At 38.7% G+C, this 22474-nt stretch overlaps 2 protein-coding genes across 3 annotated transcripts; both read right to left on the minus strand.

Annotated features, from left to right (window-relative positions):
• Positions 1 to 8374: 8374 nt before the first annotated feature.
• snx12 (sorting nexin 12) lies at positions 8375 to 13986 on the minus strand. 2 transcript variants are annotated; one of them, XM_069674006.1, is made up of 5 exons: positions 13621 to 13986; positions 11654 to 11749; positions 11216 to 11340; positions 8876 to 8966; positions 8375 to 8391 (listed from the first exon to the last, which is right to left on the minus strand). In XM_069674006.1, the coding sequence occupies exons 1-5, from the start codon at positions 13783 to 13785 to the stop codon at positions 8386 to 8388; spliced, it is 483 nt and encodes a 160-aa protein (XP_069530107.1). In that variant the 5' UTR covers positions 13786 to 13986; the 3' UTR covers positions 8375 to 8385. The 2 variants fall into 2 exon arrangements, with proteins under 2 accessions (XP_069530107.1, XP_069530098.1); XM_069673997.1 differs by lacking the exon at positions 8375 to 8391 and having other exon boundaries at positions 8864 to 8966.
• A 151-nt stretch (positions 13987 to 14137) lies between these two features.
• LOC138605547 (cytokine receptor common subunit gamma-like) lies at positions 14138 to 21245 on the minus strand. Its single transcript, XM_069677887.1, has 8 exons — positions 21117 to 21245; positions 20453 to 20543; positions 18375 to 18544; positions 18127 to 18260; positions 17840 to 18005; positions 16951 to 17053; positions 16597 to 16657; positions 14138 to 15864 (listed from the first exon to the last, which is right to left on the minus strand). The coding sequence occupies exons 1-8, from the start codon at positions 21178 to 21180 to the stop codon at positions 15649 to 15651; spliced, it is 1005 nt and encodes a 334-aa protein (XP_069533988.1). The 5' UTR covers positions 21181 to 21245; the 3' UTR covers positions 14138 to 15648.
• Between the last annotated feature and the right edge of the window lie 1229 nt (positions 21246 to 22474).

The raw sequence follows: 22474 nt of genomic DNA on the forward strand, positions 1-22474 counted from the left end.
ATGAAATACTCCCGCTCTGTTGTGAGAGATTCGTTTATAATCAGCTGGGAGGGGCGGATGGTGTAAATGACGCAATTCGGAAGCTCCACCTCAGAGGTTTCCACTCATTTAACTAAAGGAGAAATGGCTAAAAAAAGTTTTACTGTTAAGAAAGCAGAAAACTGAGCAGTAAATGTAGGAGATTTGAACAAGAAATACTTGAATTTGATCAAATTGTTCAAGACAGACATGTGTGTTCTAATTGTGTGGGCGCGTGCTTTACCGTAGTAGTATACCCATATATGGAAACTTCGCATCCGGCCCTTCAAACAGCTATGTATAGGCTCTGCTGTGGCCAGTCTTCACAATATAACCGCTGTTGCTTTGTTCCGCAGATAAAAAGAAAAGGAGGGAAAAACCAAAATGCTTCTTTCATGTCCATTTGCACTCAGTGACCTAGGTATTGTAAGGGTTAGAGGTGCCAAGCGATATTTACAACATTTTATTTTGTTTGTATCTCTTGCAATTACTGATTAGTAATTAAGTTTCATCATGTAACTTAAAGCTCAGCCAAAGTCTGGACTGTGTATGATGAAATTCTGTGACATCATGAATTTGAATTTGGGGGCATAAGAGTGAAACTCATTCTGAAAGTCTGTTGCAACACCACCACTACATTGCTTTAGAAAATTAAAGTACTGTTCTTCAGTACAAATTTGAGGTAATTACCTTTTTTGTCATGCTAGTGTTTACTTCTTTCTATTACATTTCAGAGGGAAATATGGTATGTTTTACTGATCTACAACTATTAGATATCTTGATATACTTGTTACTTTGCAGCTTAAGGTTACAAAATCTATCAAGAGCTTATAAGAGCTGATTTGAGTTGTTGAACGTGATGTAGAAGTGCGACTAAAGTCAACTGAGAGAAAATTATACGCCGCTATCTTCATTTTTGATTTGTAATTGTCATATTTAATGCAAAAACATTGCATCATATGGTTCCAGCATCTCAAATGTAAGTATTTGCTGCTTTATGTTTAATTATTTGAAATAATGATTCTGAAATGTGTACTATTTATTGGACAAAAACTGCAGTGAAGTTAGGCTCTGGATAATTGTGTGGCCTGTTTTTTTTTACTCACAATTTTGAAAAACCAAACAATTAAGATAAGATAACACTCTCTTTCCAGGCTCACATCAAATCGGTCATCAAATCAGCTTTTTACCACCTCTGTAACATTTCCAGGCTCCGGCCATCATTCTCCGACTGCGTTGCAGAGACCCTTATACATGCATTCATCACCTCCCACATGGATTACTGCAATTGAGTCCTGTTCGGGGTTCCTAATAAAGCCCTAGACAGGCTCCAGTACGTCCAAAACTCAGCCGCCAAGGTTCTCACCTGCACCAAGCCCTTGCAGCACACCACTCCCACCCTCATCCACATCCACTGGCTCCCTGTCAAGTCCTGCATCACCAAAAAATCCTCCTCCTCACCTACAAGTCTCTTCACTCCCTCTCCCCCCAGTACCTAAAGGACCTCCTCCATCCCTACACCCCATCCCGGTGTCTACGGTCCACAGATTCAAGGCTGCTCTCCATCCCTCACTCTCGCCTCCCAACTGTTAGGGACCGAGCCTTCAGTGTTGCTCTCTGCCTCCCTGGACATTTTCAAAAACACCCTCAAAACCCATCTGTTCACCACGGCCTTTGGACTATAGGTCACCACCTTCCCCTGTTTTCAGTGCTAATTTTATGTATCTCTTTCTGCCTTATTTGTTTACTTGTTTTGTTTTGTTGTCTGTTCGTTATTTACTCTGTATAGCGGCCTTGGGTCCCATGAAAGGTGCTATATCAGTCTAAGTTATTATTATTATTAATATTATGAGATGTTTTGTTAAAAAACCACCACTTAAACATGAAGAGGACAAAATCAGCAAAGAGATAAGAGGTACGGCTTTGTCCACAGGGGGCGCCAAAATCAACACAAGCCGAAAGTTCCTCACAGGAACTTAAATCTAAAACAGATAATACATTGCTACAATGTTATTGATCAAAAGATCGCATCACAAGGTCTATGCAGTCGCAGCTCTCAGAATTTAATGGAATCAAACAATGTTAAAGAGGTTCAAATTTATTATTAAGTTAATTCTTTCCTTAGGGAGCAGTTTAATTTTCATCTGAAAGGAACATCTGCTGAGGAAGAACATGCAGTATCACTAAAACCAGAAGAAGTACTAAATTAGTTCTTGGTGAGATTTCTTGGAAGTGTTCCCTTTAACACATTTGTGCAATAAAGCTTTTCCGAGAAATTCTGATTTTTTGGTCTTCATCAGCAAAGCGGCCTGGATCCACAGCTCAGTGATGGAAAACCTATTGTAGTCTATCACTAAACATCAGTACATCACTGCACATTGTGGACGATATGTTTAATGAACAATTTCTCCCCTTTTATTGACCTTAAAGCTCCTGTGAGGAACTTTCTGTTTGTGTTTGTCCCTGTGGACAAAGCTGCACCTCTTATCTCTTTGCTGATTTTGCCCTTTACAAGCTGAAGTGGTGGTTTTAAACAAAAAATCTCATCCTGCTTTCTTTAACAGTCTTATGTATCACTCACTTTATGTTTTTGCCCTTTAAAATGTAAACAAAGGCAGCGTGCAGTTAATTGCTTCGTCTGACACCTACCCCCCCACCAGCAGTTTCAGGCATTAAAAGTAACTATATAGAAACTATCAATCTTGTCGCTCATTGTCTGGTTTGCTTTTGTATGTCAAACAGAGTCATCAGAATTAATCAGTCTGTTTCATAAACAGTGAAAAACTCCTCACAGGAGCTTTAAAATCAAAGTATAACATTGTGTCTGACTGTATCTGCATCGCCTTGTTCAAACTCTCCATCGAAGCAACATGTTTAATATGAAGAGAACAATCATCTTAAGTGTGTCTCTTACGTTGCAATTAGTACACGGATATCTGTCTGCATTCATACTTATGTACAATAACTTAAAAAGCAACTTTTGTTGAACTGCACTGATGACCCAGTTACACAGATGGAAAATGTGTGTTAGCCAAGACACCTCAGGATGTGACACTTGGTGTTCCGTACATTCTTAGTTTTTCTCGGTATTGTCCAGTTTCGCACTGATGTTTGTGGAAGTCAGCTGATGAAATGTGATTATTTTTGATTAGGGCGGCCACTGAATTACTAGAAAATATATTGCAAGACAGTAAAAAAGAAACTAAAAGTAAGTGATCTCACGGAAATTCTGAATTTATTCCGAAAGAATCTGTTCATTGAAAAAAAAACGCAGTGGGTTCTTGTTGACTCTGCGTTGGATTTGGACAACACTTCTTTTCTCGAGATGCTCGTTCATTAGCACCGAATGCTCCACAATGCACATAAATAACTAATAATGAATCAGGACACTTCTAAATGTCATAAATGATTGAAGATAAGATTTTTCTTTTGTGTGACATATTGCAGAAGAAATCTGAAACACGTGAAATCGCTTCAAACTCATTGAAACTGATCAGTCAAACAGAGCTTTTCGTGTAGATGAGCATGTTTGGTCTCGCTGCTGGCTGCTTTTTGATAATAACAAGAGCCATACCTGTTTTGGAATGATTGTGTAGGTAAACGTTGTAAAAGTTTTCTTTAACTCTTTGTGTTGCTGAGAAAATCTGATGTATTGTTTTGTCATGTTTTGGAGTATAAGCAGGCGTAACTTTGATTTGTAAATTGCATTTTGTTCCTCTCCTCCCGTCGCTCTCTGTCTGATAGTAGCCACTCGTCTCACCTTTTGTCCCTGCCCAGTCACACTGCTTTGGGTTGCTCTTTTAATTTACTTCCACTTTATCAAGCTAACCCAACTGGGTGTCTCTGCAAACACAACAAGCGTCATGGCTGCACACTGGGCTCCAGTGTTAGCACGGCTAACAAAACACCACCTAATCTCTGCCTTGGCTCGGTCTGCCCATCCTGTCTGCCCACTTTCATTACTCAGGACAAGGCCAGCACATCAAAGCTCACTGGCTTTATAGGTCATATTTTCCCCCTGATGAGGAAGGTCAGGGCCGGTATGTATCCCAGGGTTTCTGCACACTTTTTTACCCATTCTTTGATACGTTTCTTATAGATTTAATGTATATATTGTTCTTTTTACATGATGTCTCTTTGCAAAGATTTAAATGAATGGTGTAACAACATATTTCTGCCCCTTTCTGCTCATATGTAAGCACATGGTAAATGTTTTTGTCATCCTGAAAATAGCTCCTCTGGATGTTTAATTTGCCTGATCCAGCATTGATAGAAGAATTCAGAAACTGTACAGCTTGTGAGAGAAACATTGTTTTAAGGGATCTATAAATAAACCTGCTGTTGCACATTTTTTCTAGCAGTGCACCCTGTGAAGTTCAGTGAACAAAGGTACTGAACTGTATGAAGTTAGACACTGTATTAAAACGTACAATATTTTTTTATCAACGTTCTCGCGGCAGCTACGGTGTGCAATTACCGTCTACTTTGGGCCACTTGCAGGTCAAGGTCTACATCACAAGATCACTATTCTGGGACAACTTTAATCCACCTGTGGCCAGAATTCCTCAGTTAATCCCTGTATTTCCTGAAGGCTGACTACAACAGGAAAAAGCTTACAGGACTTTAAGATTCATGTTTAGTGAAACAAACGGAGCCATTGTGCCACAACTTGTGCTTATTATGATGCTCCCTTTGTTTCACGTTTTATTTACAGCACTAATAATGTGCTCAGGTTAAATGTTTAACCTGAGTTTGAGTGCTCTTAATGTAATCCATTGATCTGTTATAAACAGTCTGTGTATTAATGTGTTTACACTTGTCGAATCTATATTTCAGTAAGGTATTTAACACATTGATGCTTATAATGATTATGTAACCTGATTCCTCAGAGCAGCTAAAATGTTTTTCACAAAGAGGGGAAGGAAAACACAGGGTATACTAAGTTTTCTGTCGTCTGAACAAAGGCAACACTAACATTTTACTCTTCATTTGCAATGCAGTAGGACTGCAACCTACAGTTATATTCAATATCATTTATCGGTTGGTCCGTTTCCTGATTAATAGTTTTGTCTACAGAACGCACAAAGTTATTTCCCACACCTGACGCTGCTATCTTAAACTTGATTTGGTTTATTTATAGTTCAAAATTATGTACAACATATAAAAGTAGGAAATACTTCCGATTTTTGCCTTAAAATGAGAAAGAATAATCTTATTATCCAAATAGTGGCCAATTAATTTACCATAACTATAAAATGTTTCATGGTTCATAAAAGTGAACTTTACCACATACTTGCTCAGTCACTATATAATGATTTTATTACATACAACCTTTGTTGTAATTGTTTTCTTTTATATACATACATACTTAACTGCAATTTCTGCACCTTGTTTATTGCTTTTACTGTCTTTGCTGTTGTTTTAACATGTAAAGTGTCTTTGAGTACTTTTAAACCGCTATATAAATAAAATGTATAATAGTTATTGATTTTTGCATTGCTGCATCACATTAAATTCATAGTTAAAAAGGCTTTGATTGTGGTTAATGTTGTTCGATTCTAACACCGATACATTATTTAAGTGTTTAATGTTATCTTTTTATTCGGAGTAAAGAAAAAGGATAAATGAACAATGACACATCAGGAAAAATGGGAAATGAAGCCTTAGCTTAGCCGATCTCGCCACACCAGTCATTTACATACAGTCCCTTAATAACCAGTCCTCAAATGTTTGGCTGTTGTAAGCATTTTTTATGTAATAGAACGTGTAAATTATAAGTTGTGTGCGAATAATTCCTCCAAAATATACAATTTTTATCCTCTTCATGTTCTTTTTCTGTTTCCTTGTTAAATTAGGTCATCTGCCAATCTGCTGGCCACTCATCTAGCTACTATGACCCTGTCTGATCTAACTGCATCTCAGTGTGGGGCACCATTCACAATCTGTCATCTGGGTTTCTGATGATTTAGCTTTTTTCCCCCCCCCGCTCTGAAATCAAAGACACGTGGACATGAGACAGCAGGCAGCAGGAAATTTAATAGTTGGACAGAATTAACAAGGAGGTTCCTCGTCACCCATAATGGAACTGCAATGATAACATGTATTAATACACTTCACAAAAATATTGATAGAAAGAATTAAACAGCTGAAAATAAGCGCGGAATAAGCGTCATTTCAGATCAATTAACCAGATGCTGATTACGCCTTGAAACAATGAAATATTGTTCATATAATGAACCTCTTGTCACAGTGCTTAGATATGGTTATTTACCTAACTTAACATTCCCAATAGCTGATTTGACAACACACAGCCAAAGTGTAGGCATGATGATGGAACTAAGACAGCAGAGTTAAAACAATTAAGAGCATTTCCAGGACATGAAACTCAGGGGAAATTATACTGAGTGGAATGACACGATGTCACTGTCTTTTTCATGGTGCTACATGTTGCTCGACTTTGGGAGGTTATCATCAAAATCACATCTCGGCTAGCGAAAGAAAAAGACCGATCAAAGCAGGAATTTACCCTCATTTTAAACTTGATTCAATCAATTCAAAAGACATTCAGAAAACATAATAATCATTGTAAAAAAAAATCTAGCTATGACAAAAGTATATATTGAACATGTTTTCTTTTCCACTGATTACTGATTTAAAATAATGTACATATAGTATGTGGAATGACTGAATAAAGACACAACATCAAACAATTTATAGATTGGATGTCTTGAGCAATAGTTGTGTTTTTTCCTACACCGTTGATACTTATCAGTTCGGGCATTTCCACCTTTTAGGCTTTTTAAATGACGTGATGTAGAAATAAATGTACATGGGGCAGGTGCAGCAGTCTGTATTGTCTTTGCATAAGAGGGAGAGAAGAGACAGGCGGTAAACATTTGTAATAACATACATGTGCAAAGTGAATTTGGTCAATGCAGTGGGTTTCTAAATAATGACATTCACAGAAAATATCACAACATGACAAATGACTGCGGGTCCATACTGTACAACAGGCCCGATGTCCATCTTTACTATTTAACTTTTCAAATGATTAAATTTATACACATTTGCAGGCTTTCTATGTGTGTTTTTATGTGCTGCATGCATGTTGATGTTAGAAGAGGTAGCAGCTTGGGCATGACAACATTCCTACAGCATAAGATATTGCAAAGAGTTGCACACTGTCGCCTTGAAAAGCTATTTTAAGCACGTCTGCATGGTAGACATCTGATCTTTTGCTGTATAATTAGTCAATAATTCCCTGGAATGTGGAAGAGCTCTTGATCTATGAAGGCCTTAATTAGATTTTTAAAAGGTAAAGGAAATTATGGCAGCTCTATATTGATGCATTACACAGGGCGGCATGCAGGTCACATGACATGGTGTTAGAAATAAAGAGACGTTTCCTGCCGGGCAGATGTTTGTATCCTTCATTTTTAATCATGTCGATTTCATGCTAAGATACAGCATGATGTTTTTTGTATGTCTCGACTTTCATGTGACCGATGTGCGGTAAGTGGAATGTCTTTTTTATGATTGCTTTAAGGCATTCAAACCAACGATGTCTACAATTCATTAGACAAACAATGTGCCCACTGAACTGCAGACGCTGGTAGACTTTGACACAAGAGAATTTTAACATAATGTCAGATAAAAATGCAGGACATATTTGCAACATTACTGACACAGTCTTATCCACGTCTGAAACAACTGAATTCAGGGAGATAAAGATCTGATTTGACACACTGAACATGATGGTGATCAGAGGCATGTAAAAGAAGGTATATACACATGTACAGCAAAGAAAGCGTGCAAAGTTTGCCATGCAGCCAATGATTAGTGCAGTCGATATTGACAATGTATCAGAATTAGTTTGGATAGAAATGTTTCAAAATAAGAGCTCTAGTCATTTGTGGTGTACAGTACTTATTCCCATTAAACAATAGTTCACATGACTCAAAGAACACCAGTGGGGGTTTGTGTTTTTTCCACTGGCCGGATACGGGTGGAGTGAGAAACTTCTGTAAGCCAGTTACTGACAAACTGCTGATTAATAATGGCTGATTGAAAACTTTTTTTTCTTTACAAGCATAACCGGCTTGCAGGGTGTTCCTCCGTTTGCAACACAACATGATCACACATTTTTTTGGTAGTAACTGATATTATTTGACAACCAGGGGACTATGTGTGGCACATTTACAAGGTAAAATGACACACTGAAGTCAGAACTCTGTGATGATTAGCATTACTTTGCCTTAGTATCTGTGAACTATCGCCTTTGGTCTTTATAGTGCATGCAGCCTCTAAACTTCCAGGAAGCTCTTGGAGACAGAGATATGGAGATATAATAAAGCAAACTTACTTCATTCATACCTAAAACAAACAAAGAGAGAACAAAACAGGATCAGAAATCTCATTTGCAGTCTGCATGCATCCCTATTTTAAATATTAGTGCCAACACTCATTTTTAGACATTATTCTACTTTGTTCACATTATGACACAATCATGATAAATATGACACTCATCAGGGAAAGACTGAATGCATCATAGATTATTTTTATTCCTGAAAATTGTGATAAAGAGCCAAATCTTCACCATACAATCCCAACTACTGAGTGTTGCTTTCCTTATATATTTCCAGTAATGAAACAAATGCACAGTAAAGAGACATTATCAACCTGTTCAAATGAATAGTAAATGTAAGAACGTACTGTAACCCTGAAATTTAACAGTGGTATTCACAGAGTGAGAGAAAAAGAGAGAGGCAGAGAAAGCAGAGGAAGGAAAGGAGGGATGAAGAGGAGGGAAGACCCCAGACTTTAACCCACACCTCCCTCAATAACCCTAGTGTCGTACTTTTCCAGGAATGTAGTTACGGTCAATGCTTTCCTCTTGCAGGAACATGTGAAGACAGCGCTCATTCTGGGCCAATGGATGACCTGCAATTCTACAGAAACATAAACACGGATGGAAAATTGACAAGATTCACTCTTTCCATTAGTTAGCTAATGACAGACACAGATTCAGTAAAAGGGTATTTAAGGTACATTTAAAGCTCCTGTGAGGAACTTTCAGTTAGTGTTGATTTTGGCGCCCCCTGTGGACAAAGCCGTACCTCTTATCTCTTTGCTGATTTTGTCCTGTACATGCTTAAGTGGTGGTTTTAAACTGCTTTCATATGCATCACTTACTTAAAATTTTTGTCCTGGAAAAAGTTAACAAAAGCAATGTGCAGTTAATGGCCTAGTCTGACACCTACCCCCCCCACCAGCAGTTTCAGGCATTGAAATAACTATAGAAATATTCAATCTTGTCGCTGATGGTCTGGTTTGCTTTTGTAGGTCATATAGAGTCATCAATTAATTTCAGTCTGTTTCATAGCCATCAGAAAACTCCTCACACAGGCTTTAACCTGGGCCATTTTTTTCAAATAATTAACCAATTAACTAAGACCTACAAAAAGGTTTGACATTGGTCCAGTAGATCTCAGATCTTTGCCGACTCAACTGGCAGCTAGGAACAGCAATGGCTGCAATGTAATCCTTAGATGCAACTGAGCTCGACCAAAGTATGCTGATTAAAGGAGTGAGTTGTTTTTTGCAGGAATGGAATAAAACGTTATCGAGTATGTTTTCGCATTAGTGTATTACACCATGTATGTACAGAGTGAGTGGGTGTGGTCCATTTAGTCCATGATGTTGCACAGTCCCTGACAAGATTTTGCAAAGTAGGACATGTCCCTGAATCATCACAGCCAACATTGTGGTTCAGGACCGACAAGGTTACCAACCAATCATAGCCCTCTGACATCATCATTCATCATTGATCTTCTAATGAATTCTTTGGTGCTTAGCTAACTTTTGCAGATTAAAGTTACTACAATTGAGCAATCCTGAGTAATCTTTATAGTTAGTTCTTACCTACAGCTGTAGCTAAATGAGCTACTGCAGGTTAAACAAGTTAACTTGCTAATTAGGTCAGCTTTGCTAACAAGTAAACTTGCCAGTAAACTAGGATGTTGTTCACCGATATTAAATAGTAAATATAATATTATAAAATCCCTAATCTTGCTTTGGCTCAAACTATTCTTCATTTAAATGAACATAAGCATTGCAGTCTTCCTTCAGTTTACATATTCAAAACAAGTTATTGCAAGATTAGAGTGCTAGCATTGATCCAAGGAACTTTGAAAGAAGCACATGAGCAGCACACTGATGTCAGAGGGCTGCCATTGGTTGAGATTTGGTCCAGAATTGCAATGTGCGTTGCTGATCCAGGAATCTGCTCTACTTGGCAAAATCACCAACTGCTGCCCTGAGAGACAAAATAAAAACTGGGTCTGGAAGTTTCCCAACCACTATTGTTTCTCCCACACACATGAAGGGGATGGTTAAGGCAGCTGTTGTATGTTTGTTACAATCTGCAACTTCCTCGCTAGATGCCACTTAATCCTACACACTCGTCCTTTTCGTGCTTGTTTTTGCCACTAACAGGCTTAGACTGTTATTCTAAGTGTGGAGAGGACTCCTACCTCCTTTCTCCAACTATGACTCTCATTTCTGTCTCTTCTTTGCTGCCAGATTTCAGAGGAAGAAAACTACTTGATCAACTTCTGTTTCCAGTGAAGAAAAAACCATTGTACTCTTAAACAAAAAACTCTTATTTGTAGCAATCCTTTTCATAATGTTGAAAGACACTTGGAATAACAAGCTGAGGAAGTCAGTGCTGAAAACAGGCGCTGTTAGTGCGTGTACTTTAATCAGTTGCCCCACGGATTGTGTTGCAGCCATGGCAGCCCTTTCCACAGCTGCTGGCTCAGGTGACCAATTCCAAAACATTTTGCCCCCTGTTAGTAATTAAGACCCCAAAATATGTAAAATAGGGCCCAGGTTTAGAATACCTGAATTATCCTTTAAGCCTATTGTAGGACTACACATGTATTCCAATCACTGTCTCTACTGAACATGCCAATTTCTGTTTAAGCCAGCACATTTCGGGGCTGGAAAACACAATAACAGCTTTGAAACATGCTTTAACACGTTAATGATCTCATCAATAAATTCTTGTAGCTTTTTTTAGATTATCTTTGCCCAAATTTTAAATTCCCCATTTTCTTTGTGATAGATATATTTGCTTGATTAACACATGAAAAACACAAAGTACAGATTTTTTTTAAAGGCTGTTGAACCGACTGACTTGTTGATGAACTGCTCCAGGCCTGATCGCCGCTCCTCAATGAAGCCCTCCTCAAAAAGGCCCTCATCTCCACGGAAGGGCAACTGTCTCTTCAGGGCTTTGCCCGGTAGAGTTGGTACTACAATCTGTAGGTGTCAGAGAGTAACAGAAATAACAGGAATGGATTTTAAAAATCACTTTAATATTACATTAAAAAAAAAACACTTGCTATTCTGAAAGTTCAAAAAGAACTTTTTTTATCAACATGTTTGAGCTCCAGAGAAGTTATGCACTTTTTTACAGCAATACGGTTAATAAGGAAGATGCCTCAAAAGTAAGTTAGATAACGGATCAACTCAAAAGACAAAACCTTAATGGCAGTTCTACTGTTTACTTTAAATTATAGTCTATATTAGATTATATATATTTTACACTTATATGGTCCCTTATACTACTCACCTTACTGTCTCTTTCCAGCTCATTCTTTAACCACTCAAAGTCACTGTATCTTCTTCTCACACAGGAATCCTTCAGTTTGAAAATGGGAAGGTTTGTCTGCACAGAAAGGAAGAAAATACAGCAATTGATTTATTCTATAGTCAACTATCTGTATATGCTCACTGTGAGAAAGTTAGAGCAAGGCCTGCTGAATATTTGGCAGCTTTTGTGACCAAGTTCTGTGAAAGTGCCTTAAAAGACAAACATGTCATGTGATAAAAAGAAATAAATCTTACCAGCAAAATTTGACTAAATTGTTAGCATGAGAATCATTAATAAAACTAGCACTCTAGTTTATTCTAGTGTATTCCCCACAGTCTTAACCAAAAAGATATTCAAATTTCAGAGACTTAAAGAAGGAGAAGACCAATAAATCTTTAAATTGAAGCAGCAAAACTTAACAGTTAGTTTCTGTTCATTTCCTGTTGTTCAACTTATGGATTAATAGTTTTAAATCTAGCTTTATTTGGCAAGAAATCATTCATGGAATCCTCTAATCAGTGGGAAATTACAGGGGTGGTCTGATAATCGATCTCAAGTTTTATCAACATACTGTTTATTGGAAATACAATTAAAGATGCTGCCATGCAAACCTGCTTCACTGACTGCTGGAAAGCAGTTTGATTAAAAGGGCAAATCTAAGGGCAACTGATCCCCAATTTAGTGAGCATTTGACCCCAACTGATCTAAGTGATTCCCCATTTAAGTATCTTCCACTGAATAAGTGGTTATAGATGAATAGGCGATCCTTTTACATGACTTTCCCATGATTCACTGCCGTAGACAGTGAGTGGGATGTAATGAAACAAAGCTTTCAGTGAAGGCAGGCATCTATTAACCACGCTGATCTGGTTTGTTAAGGTTTGTCCATTATTGTTAGGCAACGCTATTTGGATAAAACCTTAAATAACTTCACCCCACCTCAAGTGCAAGAAACTATCACACAGTGTAACACCTGAATGTGTCTATGAAGGTTGTGTTAAAATCATTCAACTGGAGAAAACAGTAAATATTATTATGGATTTATTCTCCTAGCAAACAAATAGAAATAAGGATATGTGTCAAGACAGGCCTTGTAAGTTAAGTTGCAATTACGCAATTATAGTGTGAGCATAAGCTTCCTGAAAATATTCAGCTGTGTCAGTGATTTGTTGTATCTCACGCTAACCGTCAACCACACGAAGGAAGTTAAACATCCTGCTACTCTTTCTACTCTCATTGTTCATGCTCGTATTATTTCACAACACCCAATAAATAAAACTGAATTCAACCAACAAACTTTACTAAATGCAATTTCTCCCATTTCCATCTAAACTGACACTGCTTTCATTCCCATCAAATAGCTACAAGTTAACTTGTTCTTAGTCAAGGTGTAACTTCACGTGACGCCTTTTTATGTTTGTAAATGTGGTCGTCAAATGAATTCTGCGTTACACATCAAGGTAGGCAGACAATTTTAAATGAGTCTTTACTTTGATAACAGTGAAGGTCTGAGCTGTTAGCTTCTGGATGCCTGGCTCCCTTATTCTCCTCCTGTCGTAATGTTTTAATTCAGTTTCACTGTATTTCACGCTAACTTGCTAACTTACATAACGGTTAGTTTAAAGGAAACTTAACTATAACTCTAACTCTGCATCAGTGACATGGCCTATATTTTAAATGCTAGAAGTCGTTCACAAAACTTATAGGTTGCACGCAAAACTACAAACCAGGCCACGAAAAATCCTCGGTTCTTGATTTTTACTGTGGCGCCATCTTGAGCTGCTTCATGCGGCTCACGTCAACGTCACAGCTCCGACGCTGTGTCGACTTCAGCGCTGAGGCTAAACATGCTAACTGCTAGCAACAACACTGTAATTACCAGTTAGCTTAGCAAATAAAGGCTAACGCTGCAACAAGGTGTTTTGGCATGCGATTCGAACACCTACCCGCATGCGAACTTCGTAAGTTGTGTAACGGTTCCGTCCAACTCCAACGATTTGTGGGTCATAAACGTCTATTTCCAGAAAATTGCTCGGGGGGCCGTAAGCGTCGTTCAGGTCCTGGGGCTTAGAATGCAACCGGCGAGTGTCGGCCACCGACGGCTCTGACATTTTGTCGTGTTTTGTTTTTGGACGACCAACGGCGAATTAGCGTGAAACCAGCTAAATGCTAAGTTTAATCTTAGATCTCATCTGAAAACATCAATTGATTGCGGTAGCTGATCGGTTCAGCTAGGGAAGTAGCTGACTTGTATCTCTCTCCTCTTGCGGGGGCCAGCCGCCCTGCGCCCTACCCTTCTAGAATCTGAAAAATGCGTTGACTCAGTTCCGCGCTCGTGCGGGACACTCTGCACTCCCTCTAACGGACAGTGAGATAACTGGACCGAGCACTTTAATCGTAGTTTTCCTAATCTTAATCGTTGCAGACAGTTGTACAATTAATGTGAGATATCTTTAGACGTAGTAAAGATGTATATTTATTAATATATTTATAAAACCAATACAGAAACAAAATACAGGAAGGAGCACTACACAGCATAATAGACAGCCTGGGTAATGACATATATTGGACAGTTAAATAAAAGAAGGTTACAAAAACAAAAGCCATATTTAAAAAGTATTACTACATTCAAAGATATTGAGATAAGTAAAATAAAAAATATAGGCTCTAATAAAGTATTCACTTTTGCTTTGTAGGCCAATCAAAAGGCCTTAAAGCTCCTGTTGGGAACTTTCAGTTTGTGTTGATTTTGGGCCCCCCGGTGGAAAAAGCAGTATCTCTTTTCTCTTTGCTGATTTTGTCCTGTACATGCTAAAGTGGTGGTTTTAAACAAAAAATCTCATCCTGTTTTCTTTAATCATATGTATCACTCACTTAAACTGCAGCGTGCAGTTAACCGCTTCGTCTGACACCTACCCCCCGCCAGCCGTTTCAAGCATTAAAAGTAACTATATAGAAATAATCAATCTTGTCGCTGATGGTCTGGCTTGCTTTTGTAGGTCATAGAGTAATCAGAATTAATTTCAGTCTTTTTCATAAACAGCGAAAAACTCCTCACAGGGGCTTTAATTAGAACACATTTTGAGTAGCCAGGTTGGGTATAATGACATTGGCCGGCTTTCATCCTTTCCATTTGGTAATAATACAGTTGAGTATGTTACAAGTTATAAGCACTTTGTATAGGGTACCTTATTAGAGAATGGTACCTGCTCGGTAATTGGTACTACTTCCATTAAATACCAATGATCATTATTCAGATATTATCACATCATCAATACATTTTTTTGCCTGAAATAATAGGATAATAGATTTTATCAATGCCATAACACTCTATAACTGTAACGATTTCACTACCATATTACCAAGCTCAATGTGGGCAGAAGGATACAATTTTAACCTTACAGATAAAGACATAATACCTGACTGAGGGGGAAAAAAAGAAGTCAGTTTTTCATTGTACTTTTAAGTGTCCTGAAGAGACCTCAAGAACAAATGCCCTGCTGATGTACATTCACTGTTATCAACTACACAATATACATTGGATATTATATGTCTCATGCATTTACTTACAATATGATCATGTGATGATTAAGTGAACAAATGGTAGTCCTAAATGCAACTGAACTGAAAACTCCCTTATAATGTATCCCTTATAAACCTCAGTTAGTTCTCCTGGATACAGCTCCGCAAAATGGTTGACAAATCCTTAAAATATATTATAGATTAAGACATTTGTTCTTGATTTCCTGTGACATATAACTGCTGCACCAGGTTATTGTAATCTTTGAGTATTAATATCGTTAATTAACTGATTGCTTTTATTGCCTCCAACCCTTTGTGTCATTTGATTGCCTTTCTCTATTAAGCTATCTTTATTTGTCAGTATAACAAAGTGTGTATTGTAAAGTTTTGTGAAAGCCAGCCCTGACTGAGCTGCCTACTCAAACGAATCTGCTCCACCCCCTCAGATGAGACTAGAACTGTGGAGCTGGGGACGGAGCAGGGTCTGACTCGTCCACAGAGATGAAGACGGAGCAGTCGGTTTGGTCGGTGGTGACAGAGAAGGTGGAGCTGTCGGAGCTCTCGCTGTCAGACTGGGAGACGTGTCTGTACTCCTGGACGGTACAGGCACGCTCATTGAAGTTTTGCTTAAAACTCTCCTTCAGGGGTTTGGAGCGTTCGAACCAATCCTTTAAAAAAGAAAAAAAGCATCTGACTTTTTTGCTGTCATATCATAGTAGGAATAATTGTCACAAAATATAATCCAACAAATTTAACTTATATAAAAAATCTTACAGCACCCTACACCTTGAATTATAACAATAATAATGATATTAACAGGCTTTGTTTTATGTCTACAGGGTTTAATTTTCCTTGGCAATGTTGGGCGATCCACCCCTCAGGTGCAGACTGAAATATCTCAACAGCTGTTGAAATATCATTTAAGTTTGTACTCACATTCACGGCTCCCTCAGGATGAATTATAATAAATCCTTTTACCAAGTATCATCACCACAGCCAATTCTCAATCTGTCCAATATGATGGTTGAATAGAATTTGCTTGGCTTTAGCTGCAATTTGTATTTACTGCTAATTAACAATGCTAACATGCTAAAGTGCTACATTAAGCTGGTGACCATGGCAAACAATATATACCTGCTTGACATCCCAACGTTAGCATTGTCATTTTAAGCTTTTTAGCATGCTAATGTTAGCATTTAGCACAAAGCACCACATATAGTAGCTGCTAGCATGTCCATAATCTCTTAGCTATCTATTTAATCTAATCCCAAATCTTCCAATTACTTCAGTAGTTTTTGTCTATATGAATTTCCTTCTAAATAAAAAAGATAAGTTTCAATACTCATCTTCTGTGTGACTGACAACTTTAGGGAGACAGCAGAGCTCTGGATGCTACTAACCTCGATGTCGCGAGGAATCAGGGCTGGCTTGGGAACGACGGGGATGAGGATGATTCTGAGCCTGTAGGGGAGGTAGGCACATTTTCAAATCATTATACTTATTTCTTGAATAAAATACGCTGTTCCATGAAAACAAAATATTTTCTTTTACATGTCAAATTATTGAAAGAGTATTAGACTTTTCTTCCCGTCACCACCCACATCTACTGCCCCTTTATTTCACACTTTTACAGCATAATACTTACAACCGCTTACAGTTTGAGTAGCTTTATAGTGTTAACACAAATTTAATGCGTGGAAAAACAGTATAACCGAATAATTCCCAATATTTACAAATGACATTGATTGACCCACCTTTCATGATGCAGCAACATCATGACCAGTAAGACGAGGGTGATAAAACCCACCACACTCAGCACTGGGGTCCACACAGACATGGCGTTGGTCTGATAAGGGTCTGTAAGGGGGAGGGGAGTCAATTTTAGTTATTATCTTACGCCTTTACTGTATTGTGCACATGCAGAGCAGCAGATTCATTCACCTTTAATGCTTACTAACGTTTACTTACATGTAGAAAGTAACAGAGGACAGTACGTTTGCTCGATCAAAACACCCTGAAGCGATTTTAAGGGAAATAATAAAGGTTTTCACTGCCCCTATTGTCCATGCTGGCCATCCTATAGGGATAATGGGCTAGGCTTTTATGGTCTAAGATAAAGATCCCAGGCTCCTTAATTAAATACCTGACATGAAAACATATTTACCTACCTGTGTTGTGCAGGTTGCATTGTCAATATTTCTAAATGTTGGAATTCTTCAAAAAATCTTGATAACAATGTTTTGGGGGGAAAAATGCTTCTGTAAATAACCCAGCAAACACAACCATGTGGGGCCCATATGGGATGCACCTGGGCTGATATGTGGGCCCAGACAATTTTGTCCTCAAAATTGTATGATGTTAGCATTTTTAGATTTAGATACATTGAAGTGTCTTAAACTTACCAGCTATAACATTTGCTCATTAGCCCAAGTGTCAAAACAACTCTAAAATGTAGCCCACTTGGGACCAATCCAGTACCCATGTCCGCTGTCTGAATGGTATGTCCATCTCTAGCCCGTGTAAATTCTGCTGGGTTGCCCATGTGTGCCCCAACACAACCCACTTCAAAGCCCACTCTGTGCCCAAGCCCAGCTGATAACCACCAAACCCAGAAAAGGCCCATGTGGGCTGGGAACATTTTACCTGTGCTGTTGTTTGATCCCCAGACTGCCGGCTCACTCCAGTTACTCCAGAACACAGACTCCCCACAGTTAGAGTCCAACCTGCTTCGCACTTGGACCTCATAGCGGCAATAGCTGCAGGGCAAGTTGATGCAGTGATTCTGCTTCTCACTACTGATTCCAGTTGTCTGTGGAGTTGTGGAGTGGAAAATGAGAAGGGATAACAAAGACAAAAAGGTAATGAAGCAAGTAATGAATAAGAAGGATAATAGATCGATCAGTGTCTTCTTTTTCTTTCAAATTGCTTACATCCCACTCCATGTTGTTGACCCTGTAGCGAACTTCACTCTCCACACAGTTTGTCGCAGTCTGGTTCCAGTAGAGCCACAGGTTGTGGTCCGATTCCATTTGGACAGTCAGGTTAGTTGGTGGATTTAACCTGACTGGAGATGACAGAGCGCATTCAGTGACAGAGAATATGTAAAGATAAAATAAAAACGCCTTGCTTCGTTATTTTGCCTCTCAATTTTATGTTGCACCCCAGTACATAAGCATACCTCTACGTAAGAGTTCATGCTCCTGAGAACGGTTGTCCCTGCCGTGTTCCAGTATGGTGTAAAAGGTCTTGAACCTGTTGCGTGGTTTGTTATACGGCTGCTTACATCCAGTGTTTATGCCATTTTCTGACAGATAGCTGGGGCACTCAATGACTTCCTCATTGTGGAACCTGTAAAGAAATCACAAATTAGTCCCTCACACACAAAGCAAAGTATGCAGACACATCAACTGTAAATATGGCGGCGATTTAACTTAATGTGTGAGTGTCACTTAATCATTAGATCATCTGTAGTGTGAATATTCAGGAGTTGTTAAAAAGGTCATTTTTCTTGCTGGTGTGTTGCACTGCTATTAAAGGGCCAGTTCACTGATTTTCAGTGTCAGTCCTATCTTGTTATTATGGGGAGCTGATGCCATTATGGTAGGAAAAAAATGCAATTTCACTCTGTGCCTTTAGAGGATGCTTCTCCAATGGGCCCTGGAAAACCTCCGCCAGACTACGTAAAACGCGTCATTGGCGGAGGCCAGGGAGCTTGCTAAACTACACTTCCTCAATCTAGGACGCCCACCTCCGATGTCATGTCTCGTTCAAAGTCGTCAGGTTTGAAATGTAGACTGCAGACCTGAAGTTTTTTTAGACGATCCACCGGTATATTCTCGTCGTATCTTGGATTCTGTATCGCTCTGAGCCATTGCCTGCAGCGATCAATGTCCTTGACTGGAAAACGGTAGTATTTCACTCCAGCATCTCTCGCTGGGCCGTTCCTTTCAGAGGGAGGGGCGCAATGCATGCTGGGTGTTGTAGGAATGTAGAATGGGCGAAACCACGAGCTGTTTGTACAACTTTCTCCACAGCTATGGCGTCAATTTAAAATATTATTGCTTCTATTGATTACAGAGAACACCAGATTTGACTGACAGCGGCTTTTTCTAGGGGCAAATAAATAACCTTACTTTTGATTTGCTGTTCTGCAGAACATATGTGGTTTTAATTATAAAAATGTTATTTTATTTGTGTGATATCATTATCGACATGAATTAACGTATATCTGATGCATTAAATATATTTAAAAGAATTGAATAAAAGGGAACTCATTGAAATGGAAATTTAAAAAAAACTAAAAAAGCAAAATAAAAGTTCTGCTGTTGTTAGGAAAGGTCAATCAGATCAATGATTCAAGCAGAATTTAGCACCACACTGATTGTTGCAGGTGTATGAAAAGTAATGCAAACAAAATCACTGAGGTATGTACCTATATAAAATGCAAAAGGCTAAGACAAGCCTATTGTCCATCCATCCACAATATATACCGCTTAACCTGTTCAGGGTCGCGGGGGCTGGAGCCTATCCCAGCTGTCATTGGGCGAGAGGCGGGGTTACACCCTGGCCTGATCACCAGTCAATCACAGGGCTGACACACAGAGACAGATGATCTTTAATGCTCACACTCAAACCTACGGGCAATTTAGAGTCACCAATTAACCTGACAAACATGTCTTTTGACTGTGGGAGGAAGCCGGAGCACCCGGAGGACACCCAGGGTGCCCATATTATGTGACCATATCCTATTGATCAGATTTGTTAGAAGTCTAGATATGTTTAATAAATGATTGGAACACATAGGGATATTTACGGCCATTAATCTGGTGCAAGATTGATTTTAAAGTCACAACTCGAGGCCCCTATGTCCAAGGATTCGAACCAGTGACCTTCTAACTGAGAGGTGACAGCGCTAACCACTGCACCACCATGCAGCCCCCCCAAGTCTATATTGCTTTAACCTGTGTTTTTCATTACAACCAACGATTTTTCAAACTTTACTCTATGTCTCATAATGTTTGTGTGATGACCTACATTTCTGTATAATAGTCATGAACCAACTTCAAACACGACAGGAAGCGAGATAAATAGCCTTCATTGTTAAGAAGTTAAGATAAAGTAAAAGTGAAGTGTTATGACTTTCACTTCTTTAACTTAACATACACAGTTTCACTCTTACCAGTTTTATTTATTCAGGCGAAATGACATTTGTTTTATGGTTTGTGTTTGTCCGGCGTGCTGTCGCCGATTACATACCAGCCTCGGAAGGTGTAATTGACCCGTGGAGTCCCCAGGTTGTTCCAGGAACACTGAACATGTTGGAGATGCACCACCAAACAGTCCACGTCTGCCAGAGACACAAGAGGGGGGAGAACAACAAAGGAAAATATAATCAGGATTGTGTAGACCTTCATAAATGGCAATAGATTGACAGCGGCCTGTTTCCACACACGCACACATACAAACACAAATACAAGGAAGACATAGCAGCACAATGACGTAATGGAATTTACTAGATATTGTGCTTCATGGAGGAAGTAAGGCTTTATATTAAACAGTTTAATTTCATTTTATAATCGAAGAAATTATTTACAACATTTAATTTGAAGGCTCCCAGTGTGTTCCCGCCTGTCTAATCTTTTTTTTTGTTTTTGGGAAAAGTAATAAACAATACAGTTAAAATCTCTCATCGTGATAAAGATTTTACCATAGCAATATCTATACTCTGAATATAAAAATATATACACAAGAATAGCAGCCTCACAGTATGATAGCCGATAAACATGATGAGGTCAGCTAAAGGCCCGTAAGCAAATTGAAGTCAAACACATTCAAATAGGCCAAAAGCAAAAATCCATGATATCATAATTTGCCAGTAATTTACGGATATAAAAATTTGTTCAGCTGTTAAGGTTCTTACCAGGCGGTTCTATGGCAAACACATGTCCTGTCAGACAGAGAAGCAGCAGCAGTCGTGCTGGCATCGTGGCAGACTTCACAGAAACAGGATGCGTAGGTCTACTTCTTCATCTGAGTATCAGCGTAATTTCCGTGTTTGCTGAGTCTCGCTTGTCACTGCTGTGTGTGGTTTCCTGTCAGCATAGAGCAGATAAGCCGACAGGTCAGGATGACATTCAGTTTGGACTAATGCTGTTTGACTTTAATGGGAAATAAAACAGACACTTATTTACCGTATAGACCATACAGCACATCTGCATAGCATCATGCAGTCCACAATTTAAACAAGAAATGTGAGCTAACTTGTACCTTGTGCACGACAGGAGGCTCCTGTGGTATCAGATATGCGAGACACTTTCAGTGTGTGCGGCTCAAAGTTGACTTCTGTGGGTTTCCTGTCAGAGGAAACGGTTTCAATTTAAAGATTGAGTTTAACAGCACACTGAGAAATAGTAAAATAGTCTGTATTGTTTAATTAAAGACAAATTTATATCCAATATATTTAAATACCTGTACTATATGCAGCTTTTGAAAGTGACACAACCTTCTACAGATCACTTACACTCTTACACTTGTTTTGTTGATTTAACTTGTTTATTTGTATGTTTTGGATGTTGCCTTTATGAAAACAGTGATTTAAAGAACAGAGCACATGCAATGAAGTGTTTGTTTACCTCGGATGACATCCTGACAACTCAAAATCAAACTATACATTTTGATCACATTCCAGTGTGTGAAAGTGCATCTAAAAGGTTACACACTATAGCAAAAATGTTGCATAGAAATATACAGTACTGACCAAAAGTGTTAGGCAGGTGTGAAAAAATGCTGTAAACTCTGAATGCTTTCAAAAATATAAATAATAATTGCTTATTTTTGTCAATTTACAAAATGATAAGTGAGCAAATGAAAAATCTAAATCAAATCAATATTTGGTGTTACTACCCTTTGCTTTCAAACCAGCATCAATTCTTACAGGTGCACTTGCACACAGTCGGGGATTTAGTAGGATTATAGTCAGGTGTGTGATCAACCAATTCTACCAAACTGGTGCTAATGATCATCAATTTCACATGTAGGTTGAAACAGAAACAGCTGTGTAGAAGGGAACACAGTTTCATGTCACAGGTCATACACCATGGCAAGACTGAGCACAGCAACAAGACACAAGGTAGTTATACTGCATCAGCAAGATCTCTCCCAGACAAAGATTTCAAAGCAGATTGGGGTTTCAAGATGTGCTGTTCAAGCTCTTTTGAAGAAGCACGAAGAAACGGGCAATGTTGAGGATCTTAGACGCAGTGGTCGGGCAAGGAAACT

This window comes from Semicossyphus pulcher, unplaced genomic scaffold (assembly GCF_022749685.1).
Source record: "Semicossyphus pulcher isolate SPU_LCO1_2020_fin unplaced genomic scaffold, fSemPul1.0.p SCAF_10, whole genome shotgun sequence".
NCBI classification, from domain to species: Eukaryota; Metazoa; Chordata; class Actinopteri; order Labriformes; family Labridae; genus Semicossyphus; species Semicossyphus pulcher.

Bases quoted from the DNA above. Each gene is read 5' to 3' on its own strand.
- snx12 (XM_069673997.1), bottom strand. From the start codon at position 13,785: ATGTCAGAGCCGTCGGTGGCCGACACTCGCCGGTTGCATTCTAAGCCC. The intron at 11,341-11,653 runs GTGAGTAGTATA...TGACACCTACAG, and splicing joins AGCTGGAAAGAGACAGTAAG to ATTGTAGTACCAACTCTACC. The intron at 8,967-11,215 runs GTCAGTCGGTTC...ATGTTTCTGTAG, and splicing joins CTGGAGCAGTTCATCAACAA to AATTGCAGGTCATCCATTGG.
- LOC138605547 (XM_069677887.1), bottom strand. From the start codon at position 21,180: ATGCCAGCACGACTGCTGCTGCTTCTCTGTCTGACAGGACATGTGTTT. The intron at 18,545-20,452 runs GTATGTAATCGG...ATTTCTTTACAG, and splicing joins AATTACACCTTCCGAGGCTG to GTTCCACAATGAGGAAGTCA. The intron at 15,865-16,596 runs GTTAGTAGCATC...TCTTTTTTAAAG, and splicing joins TGATTCCTCGCGACATCGAG to GATTGGTTCGAACGCTCCAA.